The sequence below is a fragment of the Clupea harengus genome, chromosome 17 (genome assembly GCF_900700415.2).
Source record: "Clupea harengus chromosome 17, Ch_v2.0.2, whole genome shotgun sequence".
NCBI classification, from domain to species: Eukaryota; Metazoa; Chordata; class Actinopteri; order Clupeiformes; family Clupeidae; genus Clupea; species Clupea harengus.
Genome location: NC_045168.1, coordinates 5,391,588 through 5,411,554, shown reverse-complemented (window position 1 = coordinate 5,411,554; position 19,967 = coordinate 5,391,588). Strand labels below are relative to the sequence as shown.

At 41.5% G+C, this 19,967-nt stretch overlaps 2 protein-coding genes across 5 annotated transcripts; one reads left to right on the top strand and one right to left on the bottom strand.

Annotated features, from left to right (window-relative positions):
• Positions 1–1,003: 1,003 nt before the first annotated feature.
• On the bottom strand, positions 1,004–12,874 carry atp6v1ab (ATPase H+ transporting V1 subunit Ab). 3 transcript variants are annotated; one of them, XM_012816233.2, is made up of 15 exons: positions 12,765–12,874; positions 9,464–9,560; positions 7,516–7,644; positions 6,404–6,618; positions 6,002–6,139; positions 5,380–5,531; positions 4,857–5,019; positions 4,647–4,755; positions 4,143–4,265; positions 3,739–3,853; positions 3,558–3,621; positions 3,225–3,428; positions 2,895–2,989; positions 2,352–2,523; positions 1,004–1,778 (listed from the first exon to the last, which is right to left on the bottom strand). In XM_012816233.2, the coding sequence occupies exons 2-15, from the start codon at positions 9,543–9,545 to the stop codon at positions 1,686–1,688; spliced, it is 1,854 nt and encodes a 617-aa protein (XP_012671687.1). In that variant the 5' UTR covers positions 9,546–9,560; positions 12,765–12,874; the 3' UTR covers positions 1,004–1,685. The 3 variants fall into 3 exon arrangements, with proteins under 3 accessions (XP_012671687.1, XP_031439434.1, XP_031439435.1); XM_031583574.2 differs by lacking the exon at positions 12,765–12,874 and adding an exon at positions 11,759–11,857; XM_031583575.2 differs by lacking the exon at positions 12,765–12,874 and adding an exon at positions 10,603–10,927.
• A 1,337-nt stretch (positions 12,875–14,211) lies between these two features.
• On the top strand, positions 14,212–19,716 carry naa50 (N-alpha-acetyltransferase 50, NatE catalytic subunit). 2 transcript variants are annotated; one of them, XM_012816221.3, is made up of 5 exons: positions 14,212–14,399; positions 16,565–16,698; positions 16,911–17,030; positions 17,605–17,671; positions 17,869–19,716. In XM_012816221.3, the coding sequence occupies exons 1-5, from the start codon at positions 14,392–14,394 to the stop codon at positions 18,044–18,046; spliced, it is 507 nt and encodes a 168-aa protein (XP_012671675.1). In that variant the 5' UTR covers positions 14,212–14,391; the 3' UTR covers positions 18,047–19,716. The 2 variants fall into 2 exon arrangements, with proteins under 2 accessions (XP_012671675.1, XP_012671674.1); XM_012816220.3 differs by having other exon boundaries at positions 16,562–16,698.
• Positions 19,717–19,967: the final 251 nt, after the last annotated feature.

The window sequence follows — 19,967 nt, the reverse complement described above, 5'->3', positions numbered from 1 at the left end:
TCCTATGGACAACCTCAAACGAAAGACTGTTGTCTCCTCGTCAAGATGTAATGTAATTTTAAGTCCAATCTTTTCACATACCCCCGATAACACAGATGCGATAACGCTCATACCTGTATGCGAAATGATGTCCGATTAATATCTACGGCAGCTTCTTATCCACACAGCTAGGTCAAGAGTGTAGATGGAGATCGAGGCGTAGTCGTATGAGCACTAGACTCAGATTTAATCGTGAAGCACTGATTGACTTTTGAAGTAAAAATTTCCATTTATTCCCTCTGGTACGGAGAATGGCCAAGGAGGAGCTGGCGCTGGAACAACATTGCTCACCTGGTAACAGGTGCGCGTGTCTGACACAACCGGTTCACAAGGGAACTTGCCACTTGCCATAGGAAACTCGCTCGGTGGAATTTGCATACTTTACGGATGACCGTTCATACGGCTCCATAAATAGCCCATCCACAAAATCTCTATCGCTCTCCTTCACAGGACGGTTTGGATGTTTAACCATTTCTTTACGTCTTTTTCCATTACGTTATATCGTCTGCGTGACATACACCAGTTTACCCTGTGTGGTGTTTGGATTGTAACCCCGGGTACAACACTACCAATGGCTTTAACGTTGCTGCCTGTATTGGCAGGGTTCACCCTAGTCAACCACATATGTCCATAAAGCACCACTTACTGCATTTCATTTTTGAATTTTGTGATATTGGCCCACTGGGACTCATAACCACTAACTCACCATTTAATCACGGTCATAGAAAAATAGCATTGCAATCACGACTATTTTCTTCCCAAGGGGATTTGATCACGTTTGGCAGGTTTCTGCGGGTGGGGTAAGAGTTACAGCATTCCATGAGTGTATTGTGAGGAACAAAACTGAGCAAGAGTTGAAACGTCTCACACACACACACACACACACACAGCCAGTATAATACACCGCATGCACACTGCAAAAATGCATGCACACAACCACACACAAAAGAAAACCAACACCTGATTTCTTTGTTGTCCACATTTTATTCTTTGGGACTGAAACATCTGGTACATGAGCAGTGTTGAGAAGAGAAACAGTTTTCCACTCACAACAAGTACACTGGACAAACACGTTTAGAACACAGTCATAAGAAAGAAAACAAAAACAAAAAACAAAACAATGCAAGCTTCCACGTAAACAGCCTGCAATAAATATAGTCACTCTGCTTCGTAATTATGTTTATCAATCTTCTGTACAGAGAGGAGGAAATGAGAAATAATTACACCAACTGAATTGTGAAACTACAACTGGGGGGGGAGAGAGAGAGTTGTAGTAAACAAACAAGTAGGTGTTCTGGGGCTGGGAGGTGATGGAGAAGGAGGGCAGTGCAGGTGAAACTTAGGGAGGCGACTTCACAGTCACACAAAACACATCAACACACACACACATTCACAAAACCACAAACACCCTTTCAGACACTCAGGGAAGAAAAGGTATTGGCCCATGCGGGAAAGAGAGACACATTTATTTGGTGAGGATCACACAAACACAAGATTGGAAACGCGTAAGCGGTGGAATGTGTGACACTGCAACAGAAAGTCCACTGCAGAGAGAGAGAAAGCAGACACAGAATAGGGATATGGGGGAGAAGGGAGAGGTAATGCACTGCCCAGGGGGTCAGGGGTCAAAGGGGAGATGTCAGCACTCATTCCTCCAGGGTGCGGAAGGCATTCTGCATGTCCTCGTGCAGCTGGGCGTAGTCAGCCTTGATCTTGGCCTCTCCTTCCTTCACAGGGTCCTGCAGCAGAACAGAGGGAGAGAGTGTCACTAGACAGACACACAACATTGCAACACAGCACTCCGAGACGAGACAGGCTGGCAGAGAGGATGGAAAGTATCAAGGGTGGTCTTCATTTTAAGCTGTAAAGTAAAATAAGCATTGCAAGTAGGAGAAATCACGGTCAAGAGCGATATGCTCTCAGCTGTTTAATACCGCTCACAGGGACTTACAGGAGGATGACCATGATTTCCTTTGTTAAACCGCATCCCACACTGTTGTCCAGCTTATTTCACTCAAACCCAACAACGGTTTCCAAGAACAATATCTGACAGTGACAGCCATATGGTTGATGCACAATAGGCCACAGTTTTAAGTTTCGGACCCCCAGTTACCACCTCACGGAGAGAAAATATGATTAATGAAAGCAATAAGACTAGTAGAAAGTAGTAAGGATCGTAAGAAATATCCATCTCATCTGCAACCCAGAGGCTGACTCTGTAAAGGCTCTGGTCCGAACTTTACGGGTTTCACTGTAGAGTAAGTGTCTAACTGGGTTGCCCTGCTAGCTGTGGGACAGGTGGGCTCCTATACCTTGAACTTCATGGAGCTCATTCTGTAGAGAATCTCGCCCATGTGCTCGCGGATCATGGACCAGGTGATTTTGTTGTCGCTCTGGGCAGTGGTCTCTACGGCGTGGCGCGCCATGTCATAGAAGGCGATCATGTTGGACAGGATGCCCACCGTCTTGTAGAAGGGGCAAAACCTATGGCAGGCAACAAGAGAGGGGTATAGTTAGTAATCTTAGTAATCTGCTCCCAAGGATTCTTCTAATACTTGTGGATATGAGGCTGTTTAAAGCAACACTATGCAACAATTACAAAATAACCAGTTAGCATATTAGCAAGCACGAGTTTTGCTCTTAGGTAGCCAACTTGTTAGTTTTAGACTAAAGCTCCTTACTGCCGCTTTGAAATGAACACGGTGTTTGCTGTACTACAGTAGATGCAAATTAGTGTGTTTCACAAGCTGATTAGGTTACTTAAAAGTGCAGTTTAGACGCACTGGTGTGTACAAAGTATAAGTAAATACTGGGACAACAGGATTAACGTGTGGTGTCTATGAGTGAGGTATGACCTGTCATAGGGGGTGTAACCGTTCTGTTGCAGGAAGTCATCCTTGATCAGCTTGGCTACCTCCAGGGTGATTTTATCGGTCTCAGCCAGTGAGGCCTGTTATACAGAATGTATATGAGAGAGAGAGAGAGAGAGGTGAAAAGAATGGAAATAGACACTGCCCACGAAACCAAAGAACAAGGTATGTGAACACACAAGCACACAAAACCTTAATCACCCTAAAACAATCAGCAGTCACTCCCTCAAAATGTACCCAAAACACACTTAGTTCTCCACCCAAAAAATACAACACAACAAAAAAAACACACACACACACACACACACAAATTACCTTGCCGACGAGCTGCACAATCTCGGCCAGATCCTCCTCCTCCTGCAGGATCTCCTTGGCCTTGGTGCGGAGAGGCACAAACTCAGGGAAGTGTTTGTCGTAATGCTCATCGAGAGCGCGTGTGTACTTGCTGTAACTGATCAGCCAGTTGACAGAGGGGAAGTGCTTTCTCTGAGCCAGCTTCTTATCCAAACCCCAGAACACCTGACACACACACACAGACACAGTAACAGACACACATGTTTTATAGTAGCAATATATAAAGTAACTGAGACTGCATTACAAGATTAAACAGTTGTAATCCTTTGATAATCAATTGGTGTTATGATATACCTGCACAATACCCAGGGTGGCAGAAGTCACAGGATCTGAGAAGTCACCACCGGGAGGCGACACACTGAAAGAAAATTGTAATTGATTAGACCTCTGCGCTGTCACTGTGCAACTGTTAAAAGACAATTGGTAACGCTTAGAAGAGCAAGGCTGCCATCTAGTGTTGGAAAGTTGCACTTACGCCCCGACAATGCTGACACTGCCCTCTCTCTCAGGGTTGCCCAAGCACTTCACACGGCCGGCACGCTCATAGAAAGAGGCCAGACGGGCACCCAGGTAGGCAGGGTAACCGCTGTCTGTGGACAGACACACGCGCAAACAGATTTTACCACACATTCTCCTGAAGTGGGACTTAAAAATGTATGGAAGTTATTGCTTTTAGTCGACAAAAAATTTAATTCTACAGTCAGTTTTACTACAAATTGTACGGACATGGGACCTGAACATTTTAGTCCCAAGTATGGCAAGTTGCTGCTGTTAGTGGATGAATAAATCACATCTTGAATGCTACCCAGGTCCTTCTTTAACCATATGAACATAGTGGTTACTGATTAGAGATGTGTTCTGTGATCGTGAGGATCTTACCAGCTGGCATCTCAGCCAATCGCCCAGAGATCTCCCTAAGAGCCTCAGCCCAACGAGAGGTAGAGTCGGCCATCATACTGACGTGGTAACCCATGTCTCTGAAGTATTCAGACAGAGTGATTCCTATGGGAAAACAAACACAAATACACGCAAACAAATGCATGAAGAGTTAGTGGTGACTCCTACTCTTGTCATCACCAGGCATGCCATCAATAGAAATGACAGCTGCCAAACAAATCAACTAGTCCTAACTAACCAAGACAATATTTACATCTCTCTATTGGGAGTTTTAGATGATTTTCAACTTTCAACAAAAATACAGCTCACTCATGAAAGAAGAGCTGCAAGAAATCATGGAATATGCTAAATACTTAAGAATTATGTATTGAGTTAGGCTTCTTTTTGCTGGTCATTACTAAATATACTGGCAGGTAGTCTTGGTAGTGGCAGGTGTATTTTTGTAATTTCTCATTTTATGATTGGTGATTTTTGATTGGTTGTTACCGGTGTAAATAGAAGCTTCACGAGCAGCCACAGGCATGTTGGAGGTGTTAGCCACCAGAGCCGTTCTCTTCATGATGCTCTCTGTCTTCCCGCCCACCTCCATGGTCAGCTGTTGGACACCAAAACTGTCACTCATCCTGAAGACCCAATCAAATTCTATGTACGCTGCTGTTGTCATAGAAATGAAAATGAAATCATAAAGGAACAGACCTCAGGGAAATCTCGCAGTACTTCTGACATCTCGTTACCACGTTCTCCACAGCCTACGTAGATGATGACGTCACTGTTGGAGTATTTGGACAGGGACTGGGAGATGACAGTTTTGCCACAGCCGAAGGCTCCTGGGATGGCTGTGGTTCCCCCCTGCACACACCTGCACACAGGTACGCACAAAAAAAAAATATATACCAAGATGGTAGAATCTCAGCAAATATGTGTTTAACCTTAATAATATAAATTATGAACGTAAACCTGGATTACTCGTCAGGGAATGAACAGAGCTCACTGCAACAAACACATGTTGCATGCACAGCTTTGCATGTGCACTCTACTGATGTATGCCATGTCATTGACGGGAACCATCTCCTCCTAGCTTTTGGTTTATAACAAAGCAGCTGGACATTGGTACACATAGTGGTGTTCATTCAGATGAAACTACAAATAAACCATGAACTCCTGATATACACTGAAACTGAAACGCCAACGAGGACATTTAAAGTGTGTGTGGACTCACGGGAAAAGGGCATCCAGCACCCTCTGACCGGTCAGAAGCGGATGATTGGCGGGCAGCTTCTCGGTGACGGGGCGCACCTGTCGCACGGGCCACACCTGGATCATGGTGAACTTCTCCTTCACGCTCTCGAACTCCAGCTCCAGCACCACATCCTAACACATGATGAGAACACAGAACACAGCATCAGCCAAGTTCTGAAATGCATTCTTGGTTCTCTTCAGGAATAGAACAGAACAAATCTCTTTGTAGATGCAGCCTGCCCGTGGTTTGTCTCAAGAAGCCCGATGTGATTTCAGCACTTAGTGATTGAGCATGCAGTCTGGAATCGATTCATTGCAACTGGTGCTGAATGTTGTTCCTAAAACATCACACCTTTAGGAACAAACAGTTTCCTATTTGAATCTGTATTGATACTTTTATAATTGATCATTTTGAGGCATTGGATTGGTTAAGACATTTGAAATCAACTCCATACGCTAATCGTTCACACACAAATTTAGACCAAACTTTTGTCTAGAAACAAAAATTACTCAAATTTAGACCGAACCATTGCTGTCTAGAAACAAAAATGACTCCATGAGACTAACCCAGCATGTTTTCGTAAAGGAGCCTTGCCACTCACCGAGACGTCATAGTTCCCAGGAGGTGCCACGTATGTAACCGTGCCCCTGTTCCGTGGTGGCAGCATGAGCTTGTGATTGATGAGGGAGTTTTCATAGACCATGCCATAGATATCGCCTCCTGTGATATGGCTTCCGACCTGGACGATTATAGAGAACAGGGTTAATAACGAGGTGAAGCCACAAACAAAACAAAAAAGTTCTAATAATAAATATAATACAAAACTACAAATGGCAGTATTTGAACCGTCCAAATCTATTAACTGATTATTTAACCATATAAAGCCTCTACAATAAGAGACATATGTACTTATTTGCCCTCAACACAAACAATAACCAAGCACGTCATACATCACATTTGCAGACATTTATACTTATAGCACTGTGATCACACAGGTACATACTCGCAGGTTTTTGGAAGGGTTAAACTCCCACTTGGAGTCTCGGCTCAGAGACCCGATGTTGATTCCCCTGGGGATGTAGATACTCTGGGTCAGGGTGTTGATGTCTTTCAGTGGACGCTGGATACCATCAAAGATGGACCCCATAATCCCCGGGCCCAGTTCAACAGAGAGGGGCTTCCCAGTACGGAGGACAGGGTCCCCAACAGACACACCCGCTACACAGGGTTCAGGAAAACACAGGGAAGGATCTGGCACAAACTATAACTCTGTATCTGCTGGTGGTTTGAGTTTGTTTATATTACACAGTGAAGCTATGAATGTGCACATGTGAATGCACACAAGTCTGTACATGCAGGCAAGGTGATTATTTCATATGGGATATTGGGCAACATAAAAAGTCTCAGAGGCTGTTTTCGCTCTGATTTTTTAGGGCAAAACCCTGGCATGGAAAATCAAACCCACAATAAACAACATACTTTGAGTAAACCACATACTGTGACTTCATCACCAAGTGAACTGTTTTTCATAGGAACAGGAAGAACTGAACTGGTTTTTCATCAAGTGCATTGAGCGTTATTCTTCTCTCTCGAATCCGAGCATTTTACAAGTCATTTATTGTTCCATTAGTGGGCCATTTTTAAAAGACAAACAACCTAATTAGTCCATTGGGTCAAATTAAACGCATACCTCAACATTAGCATTTGAGTAATTGAAGAGTATGAAACTAGACCAAAATCCATTTTCATTTGGATATAACGACTAGATGTCCCGCCTGTATGAAACACTGAGATCTTGGCTTTCTTGGGGCAGTGCCAACCATTGTTTAGCAGCATAGAGATGGAACATTACAATTACTTGCAGATTGGATGCATCATATTTTCATTCTTGACACTGTTGTTTAATTAGAACAGAGACATAAGGCAGCTGCATGACATCATGAGTATTTCCAGATGCCCCTGCCATATTTCTGTATATGAAATAGAAACGTGCTATTGCGCCATTTTGATTTAGCATTGACACGAAAGTATTTTGATTTGTCTGAGTTATACAAAGAGTTGAGACAAAAGATGCTAAAACATATCACATGTGAGCTCTGATTGGCTTAAGGATACATGTCTCCTCATACACCTGGATGGTTGCCATGTCGCCCTCCAATCGGATGATCTCCCCGACCAGCTCACTGTGGCCCACACGCACCAGCTCGTACATAGCTGCTCCCGCCATAGCCGTGGCAGTCACCACTGAGAGTAGGAAACAAACAATCAATCAATCAATCAATCAATCAATCAATCAATCAATCGACATACAACCATAGTTAGTAGTCAACAGGAGAATCATACAGGGCTGTTCCACAAAACAACGTAGGTACTATGGGCAAACCAAGAGGAAAATGTTTTAGACTGTAATACAGTAATGCCAACAACTTAACTGGACAGTTATGTTAAATGTTGAGCCATATATTTGAGATACAACTCATTAAGTCATTTAAAACCTTAAATCAAACTAGAATTTACATAAGAAAATGTGAGCGTGATTGCATCGCAGCATGAGCGGTCCGTGATTCTTCTTACTCTATGCAAGCTACGTGGACGTGGACGCTTCAACCTACACAAGAATGGTTTGACACTACTACCCCCTGTTGGAAAAGGCACGGGGCAGTACAATTTTGGAACTGGAACATTTTTTCCCCCCAGTATATAGCAAGCGGAGAATGGAGCAACTCAAAACACTGGTGTCAAATCAACGCAACTATATCTGTTTTTACAACTATTCAGAACCATTATGTTTTTTAGGAGTTGAAATTAAACAGTCTATACATATTTCATTGCTTCATTTCAAAGAAGTACTTTTAAAATTCTGTATTTTAAAGCGTTTCCCTTCAATAGCATGGGCTGTTTCTATACCGATTTAAGACTAAAATGCTCATTTAATCCGAAACTGTTTGAATTTTATCCACATGTGCGTAATGTTACTGCTCATTAAAGGAAAATACATCTTTTGAAATAATTATTATCTTGGTAAATTCAGGCTCTGAGCTACTCATAGCGATGGAAAGTTTTGATTATCTTAACGTTGTTGTGCTTCATGAGACATAGATGGCAACAAAGCATAATCTGCTTGAATAAACTGACGTTGTAATGAAACAATTTTATATAATAAAATGTGATGTAATCATCAATATTATGTCACCTGCATACTTGTCAAGTTATAAGAATATGTGAAATTTCGTGAGGTCAGTGATTCAAATCCATGAGTCACCCTCACTGCCCGGTGTTACATTTGTGCAGCATTCGTAAGCAGGTCTATGTTCGCCCCAGAGATTTCGAAGTTATTCAGTGATGAAGGTGTTGACCGGCTGTATATTGACACATTGTTTGCTTTACTTGTACCTTATAACGGCCACACAGACATAAAGCTTTGCACAGTGTGAACACTGTGCTGGTAGACCATCGGTTCCCAAACTGGGGTACGGTTCAGGGGGTACGTAGGGAGAAAATTTCCGCAATAACGGAAAACGGACGGAATTCGCGGAATGTACCCTTTGAAACAGAATTGGAACTTTCAGACGGAAACATCATTTTGTGCAACAAAATCGCCCAAATTCCCCTGTATTTTGCCCTGCAAGCTGTATTTCTTTCTAATAAACACAACAACGAACCCAACGATGAACAAGCATTAATTAAAAAACAAAACCACTGAGAAAATGTCACGTCTGTGCTGAACTCAGCTCCGGACACGCCCCCCCCCCCCTTTTAACGGTTGACACACACACCTCAACACATACAGCCTGTAAAATGAATTCGCTCATCTTCCCAATCGCCTGCAAATAATGTTTTTGAAGTGTTCTGTTGATGGCTGGCAAACAACAACTTTAAAAGGTTAGGGTCATTTGTGGCACATATTATTCACTCCTTTTAAGCCAAAAAAACTTTTTTTTATTTTTTTTTAAAGGGGGGGGGGATTACGTAGCTGGAGATTGAATGTGCGCACACATAACTTGATGCAGATGCAATCACACTAATGACGTTTTCTTTTATGTATAAAGACTTGTCGACTGACCAGGCCCGGAGACTCCATGCACATATCCAAACTCAGACTCCCGATCCTCATCACGAATCTTGGGCAGCTTAGACAGGTCCATCCCGAGAGAGTGAGTCTGCAAGAGAAAGAGAGCACATGGGAGATTACAATTCAACATAGTAGCCTATCAGTCATTTTTGATAATTGGAACTACCAAAAACACTGATTGCATAAGCTTTCACACTAATGATACACCATATGCCAAATCATTTTCTGCAAGTTTGTCAGAAATGTTTTAAACAGCTGATTAAACCACAGTGTGATAAGGCCATGAACTGAAACAGGACAAGGCAACACGCTTCACCCATTAGACCCTAAATATTTGATTGATTTACGTTTTCTCAGTTCACTTCATAATCACTAGTGCTAGGAAAAGTATTGATCGTATCTCATACTCAACACTAGACATCCAGTTCACCATGTACACTCAGCCAGTCAAAGCTCACGTGGGTTACAGACCAGAGAGTCAGCACAGATCGAAAACAGAAATGCCACACTTGTGCTGTGTACTTGTGGTCGAGCCAGAGCCAAAGCCAAAGGCAGAGAGTCAAGAACACTTCTCCCCTTGAATGCACCTGTGTACTGGAGCAGCACTGGTGGCAGTGACAAACAATTTCATCTGATTGGGCGATTCATTTCCACCCCCCTAGCACTCCATCCAGACTTATCACCTTCTTGAGCGGTAACCATGGCAATATTCTTTGTTCTGCCGCAGCAGAAGATGTGCAGCAGGATAAAATGTCACACACAAACATCCACCACCGGGCTGAAGGCATCTTGCCACAGGGGGGGCCCTACATCAACTAATTCCAATTCACACAGACATGCCATGACAAGCTGTCAGATGCCAGGACAGCAGGATTACATTTTCCCCATAACACTACATGCATGCGCGCGCACACGCACACACAGACAGACACCATCTGCTCAGATCTAATCCACAGTGTAGATCCTATATGTGATCGGTCACTTTAAGACACATCTCCAGTTCTGCGCGGACAACACCACTAGTCGCTCATGCATGACCCACACCACACAAACATACATAACGAACATCATCCATCACTCACTGGAATACACTCATATCAACATACATCAATTAACTCTGATGGGCATACCTTCTCCTGTGTCCTATTTTCCTTTCCCTATCTTTAAGCCTCATTAAGCTAATCTTAAAGCCAGAAGAAGTAATCTAAAAGGTGAGATTCTCTAACAGCTCCCCTATCCGTCTGGCCATGAATTACACAATAGTGTTCCTGGTGTTCTCTTTTCAAAAAACATTCTACCATATACATCTCACTAAAACACAAACTAAAATGTTTACAAAGAATATAAAAGTATTTTATTTTTAAAAATTTAGATTTTTAAAATAGTTTTAAGCACATTACAACCTACGACCCCAATACATTCTAGAGTCCACAAATGCCCTTTGCCCGATTGAGGATGGGAATATTTATGACATTAGATAGCAAGTTTTTTTTATTCCCATTTTTTCAGCTAATGTTGTGAGTAAGAAAACTGGACTGTTTTTCTTCCCCTTCTTTGGGTAAGCTGCTGATCACAAGGCTCTGAATCCTAAAACAAATGAAGAATTCCAATGCAGAGATGACACTTGCAGATGTGCCAGGTCCTACTCATAGGGGATGAACAAGAATCACATGGTAAAGGCACATGACTTGCATCGTAAAATAAGAGGTTGTTTAAGGAAGTGAAAAAATAAACCAGCCTGGAGGGTAAATATTGAAATGTTTGCCAGAGGATAAAAGGAAGTGCGAAGTGGGAGTAAATTATATTCTATTATATTAATTATATCAGTCTACAGTTCATTCCGATCTATGTTGTAGGAACAGTTGTTGGCATATGATTAGAGTAAGGCATGCACAAAAAAAAAAAAAAAGAAATCACATTATTTCTTAATCTATGAAATATGTCGAAAATCAGGAGAAACCCAATATTGCTGCAACAGCCACTAATTCAAGCCACAACAGAGGGGAACAATCATACCAAAAGTCTAACTTCCAGGTTTTCATGCAGCCAACCTAGTCACATGATATTGGTCATCTAACACTACGCAGACAAGGCAAGGAATCACAACGATTTGCAATCGATGCAAAATAAGATAAAAGACAGTGACGACAAACGGTGATTCTAATAAACATAAACCCATACTTAAAAAGGTTAAACATTCCACATGACTGTGTGGAGCTCGTGACAGGTGCACTGCATACGGCTAACAAGACCGTGTTAATTGCAATGCTGCGAGGTAGAACCTACCAGACGTCACGACAAACCTGTCACATGCCACACGCACATAAAAATAAATTTTACCATTTAAATCGAAATAAACGATTTAACACTAAAACATCAAACAATAGTCAAGTAAATCGCTATTATAACGACACCACCGAGATATTTTCGAGTCACGACTCTTTGAAGACGAGTCAGCTGCAGCAAAGCACTGGCTGAGGTCACATGATCACAGCCTAAACATCCGTTTACTCTCAGTTCCTACTTTTGATGGCCTACCTGTCCTGTTCCATCCAAACACATATTACTCTGCAATTTCACATTACGGACATTACATTCTTTACAGACTCCCACAATTTAATCTAGCCTATAACATTACCTGTGCTAGAGAACACTGGCTAGCTAATGGTAGTAGATGACTAAGGCAATGAAACATCATTGGGGACAAATCTCTGGATTTAGTAAAGCTAGCTATCGAATGTGTCCGTTTTAGGGCTTTTAACATATTGTTTGAACATGTTCCGTCCTCCTTAACAACGTGCACCGATGCTATATGACAAGTTTGCATTTACTCAAGTATATTTGATCATTTTTAAATAGCTGTAATCGGAACAATGATTGCTTGTCTAACATTAGCTAGAATAAACGTTAAGCGCTAACCCTTTCACGGTTTGAAAGCCATGTCGACATTTCAGCATTCAGCTTAGTCTACAATAACATTTTCCTTTAGCTAACTACCCAACACTATAGCTAAGTAACCTTTTATTTTAATTGCACTGTTAATATACAAGGCTGTCTTTATTGTCATACTAGGTGGCCTATAGGTTAGCTAGCGAGCTAGTCGAGGTCATCTGGAAGCGTCAGCAATGAATGAAAAACCGAGGAATTGACCAGCTAGTTATCTGCAAAGCATATCACATTTGTTAGCTAGCTTAATTCTCTACACAACCTTAAATAACACTAATGAGTATATTCAAGCAAGAAAAATACATGACAAATGAAAACGATTTAAAAAAAATCTCTAGGACAATACCTTTTAGTGGGAGACAGATCAAGTGTACTGTTCCTCTGCCTCGAAAAATATGAGCAGCTTGCGATGCGAAAACAGTCAGGTGACTTGCTGCCGTGCTGCGCGCACTGCCTGCGCAAGCATCGCGGGAAGGAGGAGAAGGAGCCATTTTGGCTCTATATTCATCCAGTACATGGACAGTATGCTGGAATGACTTTAGAAACGGTACAGTTTGACATATTGACTTTTTTGTTTCTACTACTAGGATATGTTGTGTGCTGGTTGTTGTAAACTGTAAACCATGTACACTGAACTAAAATACATATAATGAGGCTGCGTCTGTAGTTTATACATTTTTCTAAGGACTTAAAAGTCTTTGACATGCTCGGTCTATTAATGTTGTTTGTAACCTCAAAGTGTAAACACAAAACAAAAGTAATTTCAAGAATAAGTCTTGGCAATTGAGATTGACAGACATACACAGTAGATTGAGCCTAATAGGGTTTGGGGGCAGCTATTAGGCCTAGTGGTGAAGATGGTAGTAAAATTGTTCAGTGTCACAGAGGCGATTCAGGGTGTCTAAATAGTCAGCTTTACATTAAGATTTGATAAACGTATCAAAGACATAATATTTTCATACACCCTTGTGCCTTTCAGATGATAGTACTGTACTATGTACTATGCTGGTAAAATGTAACATGTGTCACATATAAGCACCTAATTTACCATTTAAGATTCTCACAGCTCATTGCAAAACCGATGTAGCTGAAGATTGAAGTAATGACCACAGTGGATACCTATTGAAAGTGCCCCTATATTGAGTGCAAGAAAGATCATAATACAAAGTTCAAGAGCAGTCCCCTTCATGAGTTTAACAGAAATTATTGACCTAGCCTACATTACTACATCAATATTGGGAGAACTATCTGAGTAGTGCTCCTCAAAATCAGATAAATGTGGCATGTTTAAACATTATATCTCTTGATAAACAGTACAAACTGTCTAAATGTAAATAGAAGTAAGTAGAAGTTGTTAGACTTTTTAACAGCTCATGTGGCATGAGGTACAGTATCTTCTGCAACTCTTAAATGTAACAGCAGAGGCACTGTGTCGTTATCCTTCAGGCTTGAGTACATCATCTTAGTCACGTGGCTGCATCGTTTATCCATTCATTTTATTTTCAAATCGTATCTATGTTTTCTTGATTACGATATGATTTGTTTTATTTTTATGATCGTGTTTCAGATTTTAAATGCATGTGTGGGTTTTCTGTATGTAACGGAGTCTCCAATCATTGTGTGAAAGGTCAAAGTTCATCTACTTGTACCTCCGAAAATATGTAATTATTTTTGTTTCAAGTTCACCGAAGAACGACCGATATCATGCAATGGGTATTTAAAAATGTTACCTGTTTTTTATAGGAAATTTCGATGGTAGGGGGACATTCCACGAGAAGCAAAGTCTGAGGGGTCAGAGTTGACAGCAGTGTCGGCTGTGGAGGGAGTACGGTTAGCCCGCCTGCTAGCAACATACATGTGGAGGGTACCTCTGGAGGCAATCATTATTCGAACTCAACCTAAATCACCCTTTCTTACCATAAAATACACTCAACGCATATCGCATATTGAACAAGGACTAATTTCTTTTCGCTATGAAAGGGTGAGTAGCTACGTCTAAACACATCTATTCACCATGAGTAAAGTTTTTTCCTTTCTCTTTTTTTCCAACGGGGGGCGGGGGAGGTGGTTGGATGCTAAGCTCTGTGCTCAGTTGGGGTAACGATGGCTAATGCTAGCAAAAGAATCTGCCAACGACAGCACCAAAGCTAGCCCAGCTAGCTAATAGTTTCTATTGCGGTTGGTTTCCATTAGTTGTTAACCGATCACTGTTCTCTAGTATTGTTAATTACATCATTATGGATAATTACACTACCTTTATGAACCTGACATTACAGTATAGTAAGCTTGAAACGGGTGCGTTCTGCCTTCGTGTGGCGAATCTTAATTCGAGATTCGTTGAGTCAGACACCAAAGCTAGCTGGCTAGCAAACCACGCTTTTATCTTTCAACACCTTAAGGAGTCCATTACTTTACTATGGCAATATATTTAATTGTAATGTTCGGTTACCTATCAGTTTTGAAAGTATTAAAAAAGCCACACTCAATCACGTTGACGCTGTTTTAGAAGCGAATGGGCTATTGATTTATTTAGCTGACTTGCTATCGTAGCTAGCTTGCTAAATTGTCCCCTTGGAGTTTTGAAGTACGCTATTTCTGAATTCTCAAGTTAACCAGCTAGCTAGCCTTGATGGTAGCTATCGTTATAGCAATAGCTACGAGTTCATAGAAGTTAGTAATTTTAACTAGCAACCCCCCCAAACCATCATGTTTGCGGCACCTAGCACCACATTATTGGGTGGTAGCACAACTTGGCTTAATTTATTTTTAACATGAACTTTTCTCAGATGCAACCATGTCATTTTGTAATAACGTCTAACATTAGCTAGCTAAGAGCTAGTGAACTCAAATGTGTACCTAAAATATGCTAGCAGTCGTAAGCCCATTAGTAGGCTACTACCTAGTCAGCTATTCAGTCTAGCTATTAATAACGATTGTAGTAAGGTTAATAATCTGCCGTTAGTTTGCTTGTGGCAGCACTCTACAGCAGTTACTTAAGGTCTTTAGGTTTGCTTTTCTATTGTGATACTGCATGGCTAACGTTTTGGAGTCAGCTAATAATTTATTGGGAGTCATTCCAGTATTTATCAGAACAGTCACGTCAGTAAGCTGTCAAGGTGGTGTCAATTCCGTGTCTATAATATTAGTTTGCTAGCTGTTGAATATAAGCATGAAACCCCGCCTTTCAGATGATGGGTTAGTGTTTGTATTGTGAATTAGTCCAAAATGAAAATAAACTTATTTTGACTTGATTTCAATGGAATCATTAGCAGGTTATATAGTCAACACCCACGACACATACTTTGTCATTGATTACATTCAAGTCATCTTATTTAATGGAGGGCATTTTATTGTACAATGCTTATAGTATTGCTTATAGCATTGTAATAGTATGTAAAAAATGTTTTTAGTATTTTCTAATATAATTTCTATAGTATCAATTATATATGGAATTGTATCAACATTTACAGTATGTAGGCTAATGCATGCCACGATAAACAACTTCAAAATAAAATACATTAACTTGTCATGTCATTGAGGTGAGGCAAGCAAACCACAGGCAAGTTACTGTTGGTGTCCAAGAGGTTTAATGTGGATTTGTGGACCAGATGTCTTAAATCAAACCTGTAAAGGTTGCCAGGTCTTCCTCGTTACCACATCCTATCTGGTGACTGCACAAGTGGTGGAAGACACACGTGACAAGCAGCTGTTGTGTCGGAGTGGAGGTTTAGCATGTATCTACCCCTATAAATACCTCCTGCGTTCCGGAGCCGGGGTCAAGTGGAGGCAATAAGACAGACTGTGATGAGGCTCAGTAACAAGTTAGCACTGGAGCACGTCTGGGCTTAGCCCAGTGGTTTCTCATAGCATTTTGTACTTTTGTTAAAATGTGTTGCTTTGATGTTGAATGCATGTGTGTGGCTCCGTGTGAGGGAATGTTCTTGGAGCGAGTCTGTGGCCCGTCATAAGTGGTTTCACTTTAAATCTGTGTGGACACTGGAAGGTTATGTTTTCATTAGTCTACTAGGCCCTTCAGTTAAGATTGGCAGGGTGGAAGAGATGGGTCTCATGTTAAAATGGATTGGTAATGTGTGACCTGCAAGTCTTGATGTATAGCCATTGACCATTTTGGTTTTGTTCCAGTAGCCGGATCGAGCTGGGGGATGTTACACCCCACAATATTAAACAATTGAAGCGACTGAACCAAGTCATCTTCCCCGTCAGCTACAATGACAAGTTCTACAAGGATGTGCTGGAAGTGGGAGAGCTCGCTAAGCTAGGTAAGTATCTGCTGCTGCTATAACTGTGAAACCACATAATCTGAAACAGTATATAAACAACAAGTATTAAGTGGAATCGAAAGAAAAATTTGGTGACATATCTGACATTTCTTTATCATATGACTTTTTGAATTGCTTTATTAGTAGTGGTGGGAACGATTGTTGGGTGTTGGAAGTATGGCTACTGATGTGTTGTACCACCTCTTTTCCAGCTTACTTCAATGATATTGCAGTAGGTGCGGTATGCTGCAGAGTAGACCACTCTCAGAATCAGAAGAGATTGTACATCATGACATTGGGCTGCCTAGCGCCCTACCGAAGACTTGGAATAGGTAATACCGTGTGTACATGCGTAGCATGCACCCAAAGCCACTTTAAATCAAATAAAAAGCTGCTTTAAATAAAACTACATAACTGGCATTATCTATTCATCCCCATACCATTAGGATCCCATGTTGGTGTTTTTTCTAGGAAACACTACAGGAACTTGACATCAGTGTGTCTTTCTCAACAGATGTAGAATAGTGGCTGGTGCCTACTCAAATTTGCATGGATGAGTCATTTTGTGGTGCACTGATAACATGTTATGGGTGACCACTTCAATGACTTTGAATTGTAATAGCATTTATTTTTTTGTTAACTGTCACATTAATGCTATTATTTTGGAGATGTGATGTGAGCTCAAGAAGTACAGCACTTCTGACACACGGTATGTTGTCGTGATGTGTCATGATTGCTTTGGTTTGTTCAGGGGTATCCCCTAATCCCGTTTACGTCTAAGTCTAGGAATATCTAGTTATTTCAGCAGTGGAAATAGCACAACAGTATTTATACTCTCATTTATGTAACCCTTGGTATACCATAGATACATAGATTTGAAATATGATTATTTTTTGTGTTTTGCAGGTACAAAGATGCTGAACCATGTGTTGAATATCTGCGAGAAGGATGGCACTTTTGATAATATCTACCTGTGAGTATACAATAAATTACAATCTCAGTAGGGTGGCTTACAAAACCTAATATCATTACATAAATCTCATCATTCTGTGGGAGTTGAGTCCTCTATAAATTGTTACATGTACATTTATCAAACACATGAACCCTTCCTACCATTGTTAATATATTTTGACATTTTCCATCGTAATCAGCTGTTTCCTGTCCTTTCAGTCATGTGCAGATTAGCAACGAGTCAGCTATCGACTTCTACCAGAAGTTTGGCTTTGAGATCATTGAGACAAAAAAGAACTACTACAAGAGGATAGAGCCTGCAGATGCCCATGTGCTTCAAAAGAGCCTGCGCAGCCCGTGTGCGCCCCCTGCTGGAGAGCTGCAGAAGGCAGACTAGAGGCTGAGCCATCTGAGAAACATGGTCTTGCCCCAACTCCCCCAAAAGGAACTGTGACAAAAGCCCCAGGGTTGACACATTCACCACTTTCTTCAAAGGACATTTAAAAAATATTAATTGGAACACAAAAGTTGTTTTAATTTTTCATGAAACAAAATTAAGCCCCTGTATTTTGCATTTTCTGTTCTTTTTTTTTCTCTCCTCCTTTTCTTCAGTTAGATATTTGAAAACAAAACGGAATTGTTTAAGAGTTCAACAATTGCTCGATTGCTCCGGAAGGCTGCTGATTTTTCTGACCGTTAAGACATGGTGAAGGTTTCTGTGTTCTGCAAAGCGTGCTGTCTGTGTGTTCTTTTAAAAACGTTGACTGAGGTCAGGGGGCGATTTTGTTTTGCTGTTGTGGACATAAACAGTTGAACTAAAGAGGAAACATCTTTAGAGGGTAGGATTGCTGTCTGAGAAGGATGTCCCCCCCCCTCCCCCTCAGATGGTAACCTTGGAGTGATGCTTTTGAGTCGTCATGGTGATGCGCAGAATTCTCAGAACTCCATCCCCTCGCCACCTGAGCCCACGGACAATTGGGAAGGGAATCCTGCATGGTGGTTGAGGCGTCTTGCTTCTTTTTTCCCTGGCAGCATGCAATGCGAGAGCGTTGCACAAGATGCAGTGTCTCCTTTGTGACATGAACCTCTCTTGCGCTGTGAGATCGGTGCAGGAGAGTGGGGAGAGGGGTGCAGGGGCCCCGCTCAAAAACAAAAAAGCGGGAGATTGGTTGGAACAATTTCATGGTGGGGGAGACTGGAGGAGGAGACTCCACTCTCTTTCTGAATGTTTTGGTTTCTCTACCCATTATTTAATTTCCCTTGGAGTTTTTTTGTTTTTTTTGTTACATTGATGCTGAATGGCTCAAGGCTTCTCTGGAGGTTTGGTTGGAAACCGATGCTGCAGGTGAGATGCAAATAGGTAAAAAGTATGCAGTGTGCAGTTGGAGGGGCAACACAGTGTTGATGAAAGAACAAAACTCCCCTCTCCCTGTCCCCAAGATACAAACATCTTGAATTTCCAATGGAAAATATGTTAGCCTGGGTTATTTTGTAAGCCTAGTACAAGTTGGCAAGAGTACCAGTGTTTTTTTTTTTCCTTTCTTTTTTTTTGTGTGCGTGTGTGTAGGACTTGCTGTAGGACAACTGCCCTTAAACAGGAGCAGTGAGAGTGAGTCGCGTATTGTGACCAATTGTGTGCTCTCTCACAAGCTCTGCGTGCGTGCGTGCGTGCGTGCGTGCGTGCGTGTGTGTGTGTGTGTGTGTGTGTTTAGTGTAAATTTGAATCTTTGAAGATTTTTTTTTTCTCGGCACACTGGCAGCTAAAATATCTCCCACAGTGTACCTGTACTATTTCAGTGATGTTCACTGATTACCATGTCCACCTTATATACATTGTGGGACTGTTGCAGGTCAAGCCAGCAGGTTTCTTGTGAAGGACCTGGGACAGACCCTCAAACCCTTGGAGAAGCCTTGACCCTATGCATGCAAGGAGAGGCGTGTCCTTTCCAACGTAGTTATAAGCATGTTTTTTTTTTTTTTTCTTTCTTTGAAGAATTTTATCTTTTCTGGAGCTCTATATTGTAAGACTTTTAAACCTCTAAATAAAGGAAATACTATTTGCAGTAAGCCTCTTGTCTTCATATGTGGTGCTTGGTCTCAAGTCTCAAGTGTGCCTGTTTTGCCTGTCCACCTATACGAATATAAATTGTATTAAAATAATATTGTGTGTATATTATTTCTATTCAACATTCTAAGGGAGTAACATAACATCACTAGCTCCAACGTAGTAGCAGACCACTGCATGAAGTGCGGCCGATGTGATTGGTTTACCCTTCGGTGTTCCACATCGTGATTGGAAAGCTCTCCATTGAGGGTTA

Bases quoted from the DNA above. Each gene is read 5' to 3' on its own strand.
- atp6v1ab (XM_012816233.2), bottom strand. From the start codon at position 9,545: ATGGACCTGTCTAAGCTGCCCAAGATTCGTGATGAGGATCGGGAGTCT. The intron at 4,756-4,856 runs GTCTGTTCCTTT...GGTGTCCAACAG, and splicing joins TACTGCGAGATTTCCCTGAG to CTGACCATGGAGGTGGGCGG. The intron at 2,990-3,224 runs GTAATTTGTGTG...TCTGTATAACAG, and splicing joins TTGTGCAGCTCGTCGGCAAG to GCCTCACTGGCTGAGACCGA.
- naa50 (XM_012816220.3), top strand. The intron at 16,699-16,910 runs GTAAGTATCTGC...CCTCTTTTCCAG, and splicing joins GGGAGAGCTCGCTAAGCTAG to CTTACTTCAATGATATTGCA. The intron at 17,672-17,868 runs GTGAGTATACAA...CTGTCCTTTCAG, and splicing joins ACTTTTGATAATATCTACCT to TCATGTGCAGATTAGCAACG.